General features: G+C 36.7%; 1 protein-coding gene across 12 annotated transcripts in view; it reads left to right on the top strand.

The window, feature by feature from the left end:
* PTBP3 (polypyrimidine tract binding protein 3) overlaps positions 1-13851 on the top strand; it is a 131290-nt gene that overhangs the window by 109122 nt on the left and 8317 nt on the right. For all 12 annotated transcript variants that reach the window (XM_034664290.1, XM_034664284.1, XM_034664289.1 and 9 more), the window contains 5 exons: positions 3776-3853; positions 6701-6840; positions 7282-7315; positions 10077-10169; positions 11551-11767. In XM_034664290.1, the coding sequence (XP_034520181.1) occupies positions 3776-3853; positions 6701-6840; positions 7282-7315; positions 10077-10169; positions 11551-11767 (562 nt within the window). The remainder of the gene's footprint in view (positions 1-3775; positions 3854-6700; positions 6841-7281; positions 7316-10076; positions 10170-11550; positions 11768-13851) is intronic.

The following is a 13851-nucleotide window of genomic DNA, read 5'->3' as shown; positions in this document are numbered from 1 at the left end:
CTTTCCTTTCCTGCTTGCTTTCTTTTTAATGAGGTGTTCATTTTACTTAGAGAATTAATTACATGAGTTCTTTGAGGCTTGGGATCATGGTATGCTCCTCCAGAGAGAATTTGTTTGTCCAAAACATTTTTTAAAGGCTCTGTGTTTGGGACCATTTCAGTCTAAATCCACAACTTTATTAATTTTATTTTGGACTAATAAGAAATATGAATTTGAGCTGCAAATTGGCAGAGCTTGCTTTTGGTTAGAACTTTGCAGAAACGTTTTTGTTCCTTCTCTGCTAGACACAAAGGCACCTTTTTTTGCAGTCTCTCAGGGTGAGATGGGTAGATTACTTAGGCGTACACTTTTAGATTAATGCCGTAAGTGTCACCTATTGACTTCCTTGGGCCAATCCCGGAATTTACATCTTGTCTACTACTCCACAAGGCTGACAAAACCAAAGCTCAGGGTTAGGTTTTTGACTGGTTATTCTTTATCATCTTGTCAGCTGTTAGATTTTTTTTTTGAAGATCTTTTCACCCTTTCATCGGGCATTTTCTGCATTAAGGTTGGTTTATATTGTTTATTCTGCTACTGTATTCACATTTTTAGAAAACATATGGTTGTGCTTTTGTTGTTGTTGTTAGTACACACTCCTCATAATATTTTAAATGGCTCTGTAGGTTGGATAGTGACTCATGAGTTATTTTATCATTCTCCAATTTGGACAGTAAGCTTTTTTTTCCAGGGTTTTGCTATTATAAATACTACTGATAAACTGATTTCATTGGTAAAAATGTTAACAATTTTTATTGCCTTAATTTTTGTTGTGGTGGTACATTTTCCAAATGTAAAATATCTATTCTTGGTCATTCAGATCTTGAGCCTTTTTCATAAAGGTTTGTATGATATTTTCATTGTCTCTATAGGTTACTCTGCTAAAATGCTTCTGTTTCTGCTTGAGGAGTGTATATTAATGGAAACTATCAATGATTCTTTTGTCAAATTTTAACAAATGTTCTTATTATGATCATATTTTACTTGGAAGAAATTACTTAAAATTTATCCCTGTTAGTTGTTTGCCAGTTGTTTTATTCATTGCTGTTTAGCGTTCTGTGATACTTACCTCAAAATTTTTCCTTATTTCTCTAAAACCTACTGCTAGTCTTCTGCCTCACAACTTCAGAATCCCTCCATAGCCATCTGTATTGGTTTTCTTGTGTTTTAAAAATACCTCCTTGGGGCACCTGGGTGGCTCAATTGGTTAAGCATCTGCCTTCGGCTCAGGTCATGATCTCAGGGTCCTGGGATCAAGTCCCGCATTGGGCTCCCTGCTTGGCGGGGAGTCGGCTTCTGTCTCTCTTTCTGTCTCTCTCTCTCTGTCTCTGTGTCAAATGAATATATAAAATCTTAAAAAAAAATATTACCTCCTTGCTCCCCACCCATCTCCGTGGTTTACAGCAATTAACATTTATTTCTTTCACACTACTGACATTTATGCAGCTGTGAATCTGTTGTTGCAACAGCCTTTCACATGTATTTCATGTGTATCCAGGGCTCAGGCTGAAAGTGTCACCCCATTTGAGAAGTGACATTCTTGTGACAGAGAGTAAAAAATAGAGCTGGTATAAACCCATAGTGCCTCTTGAAGCTTCTGTATAGAGACGTGGTATATGTCTTATCTGTTTGTGTACTCTTATCATTAAGTGCAATGGGGAGTGCATAAAAATGGGTGGCACTGGGGGTTCCTGGGTGGCTGAGTCGGTTGGGCATTCAGCTCTTGACTTCAACTTAGGTCATGATCTCAGCGTCGTGAGATCAAGCTCCTCCTCTGGCTCTACACAATGGGTGGAGCCTACTTAGGATTCTCTCTTCCTCTCTCTTTCTCTAAAAAAAAAAAAAAAAGAAAGAAAGTGTGGTACTGCAAGTCACAGTATGGGAGGAACAAGTAAATACTTGTCAATAGTAATACAACCTGCTATATCTCTTATGTTTAACTTTCTGGCGCAAATTTTCGTAATTACTTGTATGCATATTGAAGTTTCTTTGTGGAGTCTTCCTTTATGCTTTAAATATAGTTATTTCTGTTTTAAAAATGATTCGTTTTATCAGTGATCTTGAATGTACTTGAATGTAAGTTTATCAAGGACTGATTCTTGTCTGCTTTGTTCAGTACTTCCTCAGCACTAGAAAAAAGCTTGACTCAGTGTGCTTTCAGTAAATGTTGTTTCCCTTCTTACTTCGTCGCTTATTCTGTCATTTATCTCATTTTTTGTATCTTCATTCATTGTCAGTTCTCCTTGCTAGCTCTATCCCTGCAGTCTCTTAATGACTATAGATTTTCTTGAATTATTTTAATAAATCACAACTACGTATTTAACAAGTTCTGTTAACTCTTTTTAATGAAGAGAAAATAAACTTTTTGAGCTTTTCACTCCTCTAGAGATATAGCCTACATATTTCTTCCCATAAAATGCTCATCACCCTCTCATTAAAAAAAGAAAAACAACCCTCCCCCTGACTCTTAAAATCTGACTTCTTACTATTGCTCTAAAATTTCTTTACTTTTTACATTTCTCATTGTCTTTGACATCTGTTGAGTCCCTACCCCCTTAAATGCTATCCCTCTACATCCTGAAGAGTTATAATTCACTGTTTTGTTTTTTCTAAGGCTGTCCTCTTTTTCTTAGAATGTTCTTCCTCTACCACTTGAGTGTACTAATACTCCCAGGTTCTACTTTTAACTCTATTTTTTGTCTTCTGTTGTATGTATGTATTTGCTTTTTAGAGAGAGTGCGTGCACAAGCGGGAGTGGGGAGCAGGGACGAGGAACAGAGGAAAATGGCAAGAGAGAATCTTAAGCGGGCTCCACGTCCAGCGTGGAGCCTGGACCCTTCACTGAGCCACCCAGTCACCCCATCTTCTGGCATGTTTAGTGGAACTCTCATTCATATGGTTTTCACCTTTATTTCTACATAGATGATTTACAAATTTGTGTCTTAACACTAGTTTTTCTGAGTTTGCCTTATTTCTACTTGTGTCTTAACCATCATGTCAACCTTGACATGTCCAAAACCAAATTGTTTCCTACCAGTATTGATTCCTCCTATTGGAACTAACTCCTGTTTTTGTTGCTGGTGCATGGTCACCAGGCTTCTGAAAGGAAAGGGAGCAATACCAGCATTTGTTTAGCATCTGGGATACACTAAGCACCATGCTTTTCAATTATATAATGTCTAGCTCAAGTTTTAACTCCTGAAAAACCTCCAGTGATCACAGTGGATCCTCTGTGATCCCTTCTTAGACCACGTACCGTACATTTGTGTTTAAATCACTAAATCCTCAGTATAGGAGTCTCCTATAATTCATACTTTTAGTCTGTAAGTCTTTCAAAAACAAGGATTTTTATTTCATATTTTTTTCATCAGCACAGTACCCTCTAGGTACAGTACATTTTAATAAGTATTTGACAGTTTTCACAGAGAAACCGTGCTCTCATTAAGGGCATGAATCTCAACCTCAGTAACAAAACGAAATAAATGAAAATGAAATAACTAATAACACAAAACTAAATAACAGCTAAGCTAGACTCTTGAACCTTGCACTCAGTTGAGAGAGGTTAGCCTCTAGAAGGGGCAGAGGCTCTTTACTTATACATTAAGGATCACCTGTTGAACAGATCTTTACTCCATATCTTTATCAATAATATACTGTCATAAAGCTTTTTTATATTGCTTCGATAACCATATTTATAGAGGTAGAATTATTTACTTTAGCTTTTCTTCCCCATTAGGTGCACCAGGTATAATTTCTTCACCCTACGCAGGGGCTGCTGGATTTGCCCCAGCCATTGGATTTCATCAAGCTACAGGTGATTTTTTTAAAGTTGAATTTGGAACAGTTTTGTAATGATCTGTGTGTTCTAGGAACTTATCAAGATGAAAAATAGCCCCATATTTGAATTTTATTTACAATAAAAGCATTATGTACATCAGCCATAGAAGTGGCTCATTGTATGATGCACAGCTTCCTTGTCCTTACACATAATGCTCTGTGGTTCCATTCTCAACCTGCAAGTTCCAGTATATGTTCTGCATTATTTATACTGTTGGCACAGATTACTATAGGTTGACTGTATTAAGTAACCTCATATTTGCCTTTTAGATTCCTGTATAAAATGTATGAACTACTTCTATTAAGTAATCTCACATTTGCCTTTTAGATTCCTGTATAAAATGTATGAACTGCTTCTGTCTTTGCTGATAAGCTTATCAATTGCATGTTGGACAGACCTGTGTCTTACTTACATTTGTGTTCTTAATGCCTTTGATGGCATTCAGTACGTACTATGCAGTCAATAAATACTTGAATTATTTTTTTTAAGATTTTATTCATTTATTTGAGAGAGGGAGAGAGAGAAAAAGAGCATGAGTGGGGGGAGAGGCAGAGGGAGAGGGAGAAGCAGACTCTGTACTGAGCAGGGAGCACAATGCAGGGCTCAATCCCAGCACCTGAGACCACGACCTGAGCTGAAGGCAGACACCCAGTAGACTGAGCCACCTAGGCACCCCAGTAAATTCTTGAATTAATAAATATTTACTATGCAACGTATTTGTAAGTCCTTTCTTATGTCCCTGCTGGGTTCAGAGGATTGTCGTAGAGAGTATACATGCTGCTTATTTTAGGGGATACATATTTTTTAGCTAATAGAGTTAATAGATACCAGTTGGTTAATATTTTCATAATGACTTTCTCACTCTTCCAAATAGTAAACAAAGTGAATTTGATTATAACTTAAGGAAAAGAAAAAAATTACTTAATGGTTTTCTCTCTAGTGCCTAAAGAAAACATTGAGGTTGGTGATTTAGAAGAGTGATACAGTCTTAATCCTGGTGTACATATTACATTTCCATTTTCCACCTGATTAATAAGTATAACTCTATTTTAAATTGCAACATAGCTGCTTTCTGTCACTAATCTTTATATTTCTATCCCTCCAATTTTGGGAATTTTAACTGTGCTTTCTTTGATGGAGAGGATGAAGTTTGACTAAAAGGGGAAGAGTAGTAAGGTTGACATTTAAGTTTTATGTTTTTGGTGGTTTTAAGAGATCTTTATGTTTAATTAAATGAATATTCTACCTATTCCATTAAAATGAAGGCATTATACATTATTTTTATTTATTTGAAGCTCCCCAAAGTTTAATTGATAAACATTTGGAAGTAGTGATATATGGTTTCCTTCATCTTAGATAGTTCTTTTTGACACACACTATGTATAAATCACTATAGATGTTAAGAAAGAGAAAAAAATAAGTAAAGGGGACTGACTCCTGAGTTGATAAGACTTAAGCTTTACTAGGGGGATAGATACACACACATACATACATATGTACTACTTACCCTATGATGTAGCCAAGTTGTACTGTTGGTGATTTATAATAGACCTGCTACAGAAGTTATTCAGAAGTTGCAGAGTTGGATTGGAGGGGCGTGGGAAGAGGCCATGTGAAGGACCATTGAGTATAGATTTCATGGAAAAGTATCCAGCCTGAGAAAGTAGTCTGCAGAGTTTTAAAACTCAGCAAGATGGTGGTAGTAATAACCTTATTAGATAGATTGTCAAGCAGAATAGTCTGAATATAAACTATATTGCAGCTTAATTATGTGATTTGTGGCAAAGTGGCCAGACCCTATAATAAGGAATTTTGAGCTTAAAGAATCAATAAATATCATTAAGGAACTGGTTAATTTTACATAAATGAGAGATTTTACCTTAGTTAAGCTGTGAACACAAATAGGTGGGACCTTCTGAAAGAGTGTGCTATTTTAAGCATAGTGTATAGTGTCAGTATTCCGTATTATGGAACTTGAAATAATTCTGGAATATCTAAGGGAATAGAAACCTCTGAAAATTCTTACTATAGAAGAATATTGAACTCTATAAAATCAGTTTTTGGTGGTTATAATATTTATATAGCACTTTGTAAGGTTACAAAATGCTTTTCTAATATAGACTGTTATTTTTTCTGCATGCCTGTTTTAGGTATACAATTCAGTAATTTTTAGGACAATTTACAGAGTTGTGCCGCCAATGCCACAGTCCACTTGTAGAACATGTAATACTTCTGGTCGTAAATATGACTTCTGCTGAAGGGCTTTTTTTTTAATATATCTGATTTTATGGTAGAAACCAAATGAAAAATTACATCTACCTTGTAGGCATGTGCTAGAATAGATCTCTTTCAAGAAACAGAATACTTACAGTTGTTATACCCTCCAGAAACCTCATGGCTCTGAGATCAGTGAATTCCGTTGCTCTTCCACACACTGTCTTGCAAATAATAGAGTACTGCGTATGATGATGTCAAAGAGTGAGGAACTTGACTCCTAGACTAACTCTGTAGGGCAGGAAACTGGCCTTTGATATCCTTATGGTAGCTTTGACACATTTTCNAGATCAGTGAATTCCGTTGCTCTTCCACACACTGTCTTGCAAATAATAGAGTACTGCGTATGATGATGTCAAGGAGTGAGGAACTTGACTCCTAGACTAACTCTGTAGGGCAGGAAACTGGCCTTTGAGATATCCTTATGGTAGCTTTGACACATTTTCATCTTTATTTTTGCTTTCATCTTCATTTATTTACTTAAGATATATCCAGTGTTGTAATTCCCCAGATAACCAGTATATGAAATGCTTTCGATGTTTTAAAAAGGATTATCAGTCCCAGCTGTTCCTGGAGCTCTGGGCCCTCTCACAATCACTTCTTCTGCTGTCACTGGAAGGATGGCGGTTCCTGGGGCTGGTGGTATGCCAGGAAATTCTGTTCTGCTTGTCACCAATCTCAATCCTGATGTGAGTTGAAAAGTATTATATAATTTTAGTCTTTGAGGAGGAGGTATAATAGTTTCTGGTCTAGGGTTGTATTCAAATGAAAATGTTTATGTTTGTTTCAAGGATTTTTTTTTTAAAGATTTTATTTATTTGACAGAGAGAGACACAGAGGGAACACAAGCAAGAGGAGTGGGAGAGGGAGAAGCAGGCTTCCCGCTGGGTGTGGAGCCCGACGTGGGGCTCGACCCTGGGATCATGACCTGAGCCAAAGGCAGGCGCTTAACAACTGAGCCACCCAGGCGCCCCGTTTCAAGGATTTTTATTCAAGTTCATCCCTAGTATATATAGGAGAATATAAAATCAGTGCTTTAAACAAAGTCAACTGCTATTTTTACCCGTAAACTTATTTTAAATTTTTACTTAAATTAGACACTTAAATTTTGTGTTTTCCTTTTCAAACAGCTTATCACACCACATGGGCTTTTTATCCTATTTGGTAAGTTCTTCCTTGCTGTTTTTAATGTCTGTGATGTGGATTAAACATATTTCATCATTTAGTAATATTTATTGATTATCTCTATGTGCCAAGCAGTGTGTTTGACACTGAAGAAAGAATAGGAAATAAGACTTAATAGGTAATTACTAATAAAGTTTTATTAAAAGGGAAATAGAGATTGTAATGGGAACATGAAGCTGGGAGACCTAACCTAGCTGAGGAGATCAAAGATGGTGTACCAAAAGAAACGAAGCTGACTTGTGAAAAATGAGTAAGCATTAGCCAGGCAGAGAAAGAAAGGGCTAATGTCCTTTCCCAGATACTAGCAGTGGATGAGAGAGCTCCTGGAACATGGAAGTGAAGGAAGTGCCCCCAGTGGAAAGTGTAGGGGAGAGACTCATTGAAGCTGGTCAGGTGAATATGGGCAAGGGCATGGAGAGCTTTGTAAAAACTAAATTAAGGAGATTGATTTTTAACCTAAGAACAGTGGGAAACTATTGAATAGTTTTAAACAGGGAAAAGGCCTAACAAAGTTCAGGTTTTAAAAAGTCTCCAGACCTTCTTTTTTTTTTTTTTTTTAAATAGTTCTTTTTTTTTTTTTTTTTTTTAAGATTTTATTTATTTATTTGACAGAGATAGAGACAGTCAGTGAGAGAGGGGACACAAGCAGGGGGAGTGGGAGAGGAAGAAGCAGGCTCCCAGCAGAGGAGTCTGACNACGTGGGGCTCGATCCCGTAACGCCGGGATCACGCCCTGAGCCGAAGGCAGACGCTTAACCACTGTGCCACCCAGGCGCCCCTCCAGACCTTCTAATAGTGTTCTCTCTCAGTTAAAAAAAAAAATATTCAGTATGTACTCCTAAATTTGTATGTGATTATTTATAAACTTTATCCATCTTTTACTGTACTCAGGTACAGTATAATATGTATAAATATAAGAGCAACAAAATAAGTAATAGCATTTTAAAGATTTTTATTGATGAAAATTTTCATAAAAAAACATTAACATTTAGTGAGAAGTATGATTTAACATGCTTCATTATTTTCAAAAATCTTTTCCATTTTGATTTGGTATTCCTGGATCTGATTCCATATTCACTTTATTTTAGTCCTTGATCTTAATGGTTGTCAAAACTAAAAAAGATACCTCATAAAGTGATGTAAGTGGAAATGTTTCATTGTCATTGTGCCTAATTATGATACTAATTTTTCAGTCTAATCCACTTATTTTTGTGGTACTTTACCTAGAGAAGTTCCATTTTTTCCCTTTGTTAAATTGGTTGATGTTGAAAACGGTTGCATTAGAATATGTTTTGACAAACGGGGTTAATACTCACTGGTACTCTTTATTTGGAAGTTTTAATAGCATGGAAAATTGTTTCAAAACTTTGAGTGGACGATAGGTTTTTTAAACAGTCTTTTTGAGATGCAATTTATAGGCATACAGTTTACCTGCTTTAGGGATATATGTCCTTGATTTTTAGTAAATTTACATTGTTGTGCAGTCACTACAACAATCCAGTTTTAGAACATTTCCATCACCCCACGGAAATGCTTCGTGCTCGTTTGGAGTTACTTTGGAAGTTTTTATTCATGACACATCCATGTAATTTTCAGTAACAAAATTAGGTATTAATGACAAATTTTCACATGTCTCTTTAATAGCTAAAGTACATTTCTTTCTAAAAGTAGCTGATTTCTTACTCTTTAAAAAAAAAAAAATTTCACCCCCAGCTTGAAGAACAAATTGTGTGTGTTATTTCTTAAAGAATATCTGTTTAAGCCACTCATCATTTCTGAGAGGGATAGCATGTTTGGAATACTTGTCTTTTTGTTTTAAATCTTAAAAGTACCATTCATCTCTAAGTTCAGTTGCTCTTAGGTGCTTGCCCACAAGATAACCACTCCTTTGTGTACCTTGAAGATTTTCAGTTGTTCTCCCATCACATTACAAAGTATGGTCTTGGTGCTGCTTACTTAAGGGTCTTATTTTTATTATATTGGTGATACCCCTAGCATATAAACTGCAATATATTTTGATATACTGAATTTTAAAAAAGAGTAAATACTCTTCTTATTGTAGAAACTTCTGCCTGTAATTTCTAGTAAGATATAGTTTTTTATGTTGGCTTATATAAACAAATCAGTATAAATATGAGTTTGATTATTTTCCCCCTACACCCCAATGAATCATTTTGCCAGTCCTTTGGAATTTGGGAACCACTTTGGGGAAGACAGGAATAGAAAAATTGGTTGTATTGAGGTCAGTTAGGAGGCTATTACGATAGTGCAGGTGTGAAGTGATGATGGCAGCTTTGATGGTAATGAGGATGGGAAGAAGTAGACAAATGTAAGAGATAATTAGGCCATAAAATCAATGGGTGCTGGTGATTGATTGGATGTAAAAGTTTATGGAAAGAGATAGATTAAAAGATGACTCCCAGGTGTCTGGAGCAAATATGTGGATGATGGTAATATTTAATAGCAGAGTTAGTGAATACTGGAAGCGGGGAGAGGAAAGGGGAGATGCATCTGTTTGGGACATATTAAATTTGAAGTGTTGATGGGACATCCAAGTGAAAAGGGTTGAGTAGATTAATAGATCTGAAACAGAAGAGATAGAAATTTGGGCTCATAGGTATGAAATTGCCCAGAGAATATATATAATATGAGAAAAGCCTTCTTTAAATGTATTAGTAAATTAAACATTACACAGTCAGGCATTAAAATTTTTAATAAGTTTTGTTTTGTCTTTCCATTAGGAGTATATGGTGATGTACATCGAGTGAAGATTATGTTTAATAAGAAAGAAAATGCCTTGGTTCAGATGGCAGATGCGAGTCAAGCTCAACTAGGTACTAATGATTAATAATAGTAATGATAATCTGCTCCTTTCGTATGTGAATTTTCCTATAAAATGAATTCNTCAGATGGCAGATGCGAGTCAAGCTCAACTAGGTACTAATGATTAATAATAGTAATGATAATCTGCTCCTTTTGTATGTGAATTTTCCTATAAAATGAATTCATAGGGGCGCCTGGGTGGCACAGCGGTTAAGCGTCTGCCTTCGGCTCAGGGTGTGATCCCGGCGTTGTGGGATCGAGCCCCACATCAGGCTCCTACGCTATGAGCCTGCTTCTTCCTCTCCCACTCCCCCTGCTTGTGGCCCCTCTCTCGCTGGCTGTCTCTATGTCTGTCGAATAAATAAATAAAATCTTTAAAAAAAAAATGAATTCATAGGTAGTAGGAATATAATTTTACTGAAGAGTACCTTCTTATGCAAATGTCTTCATTATTATTTGGACCTGCTTATAGTTTAAGATTTTAAAATATTTATTACTCTTTGAAGTCTGAAGTTCATTCATCTATTTGAAGATATTGTTGATGTTTAGAACTTTGACTCTAGTGTTTTTCCATGAAGTATAAACTAATAAATGTGACTTGTTTTGTTTCATTTAATTTTTTTGTTTGTTTTTCTTCCAAATTAAGTTTTCTACAACTATTTCATGGCTTGAAAGTTGAGCAAACTCCATAATGATGGTGCAAGAAAATGGCATACCATGGCCTTACTGTTTGTTGTTACAGTGGCCGTTAAAAATATCACTAGTTATATTTTTTTATTTAAAAAAATGTGTTGCCAAGGGATACCTGGCTGGCTCTGTTGGTAGAACATGCAACTCTTGGTCTCAAGTTTGTGAGTTCAAGCTTGAGATTAAACTACCTTTATTCAGTAACCATTTCCTGAGTGCTTACTATGTTCTGTGCACTATGGAGCTTTCTAACACTCTGCTAAGAAGATAGTTATTTTTTGGGGCGCCTGGGCGGCTCAGTCGTTAAGCGTCTGCCTTTGGCTCAGGGCGTGATTCTGGAGTTCTGGGATCGAGCCCCACGTCAGGCTCCTCCGCTGGAGGCCTGCTTCTCCCTCTCCCACTCCCCCTGCTTGTGTTCCCGCTCTCACTGGCTGTCTCTATCTCTGTCAAATGAATAAATAAAATCTTTAAAAAAAAAAAAAAAAAGATAGTTATTTTTTTGTTAAGTTGCCTCTCTTTCATTATAGTCAAAGTCATTTAATAAATTTCTATATGTAAGAGTTTTTTAATTTAAAATCATTTTAACCCTCAGAACTGACATAATTTTAAATGACTAAATAAAAGGAATTTGTGATAATTTAGACAAATTTTACAGTGACTTTATCTTAATACCCAAACTTTTCTTATTTTCTTCCTATGCTCCAGCAATGAACCACCTGAGTGGACAGAGACTTTATGGAAAAGTACTTCGTGCTACACTGTCCAAACATCAGGCAGTTCAGCTTCCTCGAGAGGGACAGGAAGACCAAGGTCTGACTAAGGATTTTAGCAATAGTCCTCTGCATCGCTTTAAAAAACCTGGCTCTAAAAACTTCCAGAATATCTTCCCACCATCAGCTACTCTGCATCTTTCCAACATTCCGTATGTACCTAATTATTATTCATTTAGATGATTAATTATTGTTTGGGGAGGGTAGAAACTCTGAAACTATTCTAATATAGCGGTTGTCCTAGTCACTGATTTCTTGTGAGATGGTTTATTTGCCATGGTGTCTTAAGGTTATATCTCTAGTCATACATTCCAAAAGTGAAAGGTAACAATTTGTTTCCAAATAGGGAATTAGCAACTAGTTACCTCTCAGTTTTAAAGAGCTTAAAATAGGGGCGCCTGGGTGGCATAGCGGTTGAGCGTCTGCCTTCGGCTCAGGGTGTGGTCCCAGCGTTGTGGGATCGAGCCCCACATGAGGCTCCTCTGCTATGAGCCTGCTCCTTCCTCTCCCACTCCCCCTGCTTGTGTTCCCTCTCTCGCTGGCTGTCTCTATCTCTGTCAAATAAATAAAATCTTTAAAAAAAATAAAAATAAAAAAAAATAAAGAGCATAAAAATAAGTTTGTGCAGGGGTGCCTGGGTGGCTCAGTGGTGGGCATCTTACTCTTGGCTCAGGTCATGATCTCAGGGTCCTGGGATTGAGCCCTGCATCGGGCTCCACGCTCAATGGGGAGTCTGCTTGTCTCCCTCTCTTGGCCTGTCCCTCAGCTTATACTCTCTCTCTCTCTCTAAAATAAATAAAATTTTTTTAAAGAAAAGTTTGTGCAGAAATACTCCACTGGCACGTACTTGTTCATCTCTTTGTATAGAAGTAAAGGATTAACCAACATAGCAAAGTCAAATACTTTGTGTCTAAAAATATGGGGAAAATGAATTCTCTAGTGTATCTACAAGTTGCAAAGCCATATATATGTTAATTACTTAAAAGCTAAAAATTACTTTATTGTGACCACTCTGTGTTAAGCAGTGTTGTAGTAGACTTGTTCTTTACTCATCTTCTAACTCAGGGATTGACAAACCACAGCCCATGAGCCAGATCCATCTGTTTTTATATGGCCTGTGAGCTAAAATTGATTTTTACATTTTTAAATGGTCAGGGGGGGAAACGCAAAAGAGAAGTATTTGTGATTTGAGAAAACTATATAAAATTCAAATTTCACCTTCCAAAAATAGTGTCGTGGAAGATGACCACACTCATTCATTTACATAGTGTCTGGCTGCTTTTGAGCTACAACAGCAAAGCTGAATAGTTGCAGCAGAGACTCTGTGACCATCAAAGCTTAAGATATTTACCATGTGGCCCTTTATGGAAAGCATCATTGCAATCCTTGTTCTAATTCTTGAAATCCTTGACTTTTGAAGATGGCATTTGTGTATAACTTAATCTAATACATGAGGGGAAATGAACTTTGGAAAGGGTGAGGTAAAAGCTGTGGGGTATGGTTGTATATGCCCCTGTGTGTGTGGAAATTTAAAGACCGAGGGAATGGAGAAGGGTAAAATTCTAGAACATTATTGAGAATGAGAATGGGGATGAATAGGAATAGAAAATAATTGCTCAAAATAATGGGGAATGCTCAGGTTGCCAGCTAGTCTCTGGTTAGGCTACCTGAAGGAACTTTGAATCTGAATTGGGCAATGGCTCAAAGCTCATGCCAACTAGGAAACTAGAGGAGTCACTGAAGGAAAAATTTGAGATTACATGGATCTAGAAGTGTAGCAGCTCATCACTATGGAGTCAGGTAGAGGGACAACATCCTTAAGATACTGAGACAGGCTCCTGTCATTATTACCTTCTTAAATACATTATCTAGGGGCTGGTCTCAAGTTGCAACCTACAGAAGACATGTAGGCAGAAGAGGGAAAGGACATCTACAAAGTTCTGGGCACCGTGCTGGTAACTTACATGTGTTACCTCATTTAGTCTCCATATAGTAACCTTTTTTTTAATGTGGCAAAATATACATAACATAAATTTATCATTTTAACCATTTTTGAATGTGCTGTTCAGTGTACATTCACATTAAGTGCATTCTGCTGTACAGCTGTCACATTTGTCCATCTGCAGATTCTTGTCATTATCCCAAACTAAAACTCTGTATGCATTAAACAGTGATTCCCCGTTTCCCTCTACACCCCAGTCCCTGGTAACCACTGTTCTGTCTCTGTCAATTCATG

The sequence above is a fragment of the Ailuropoda melanoleuca genome, chromosome 7 (genome assembly GCF_002007445.2).
Source record: "Ailuropoda melanoleuca isolate Jingjing chromosome 7, ASM200744v2, whole genome shotgun sequence".
Lineage (NCBI taxonomy): Eukaryota > Metazoa > Chordata > Mammalia > Carnivora > Ursidae > Ailuropoda > Ailuropoda melanoleuca.
Note: the sequence above shows the minus strand (reverse complement) of the source record. Positions and strands in the feature narration are given on the sequence as shown.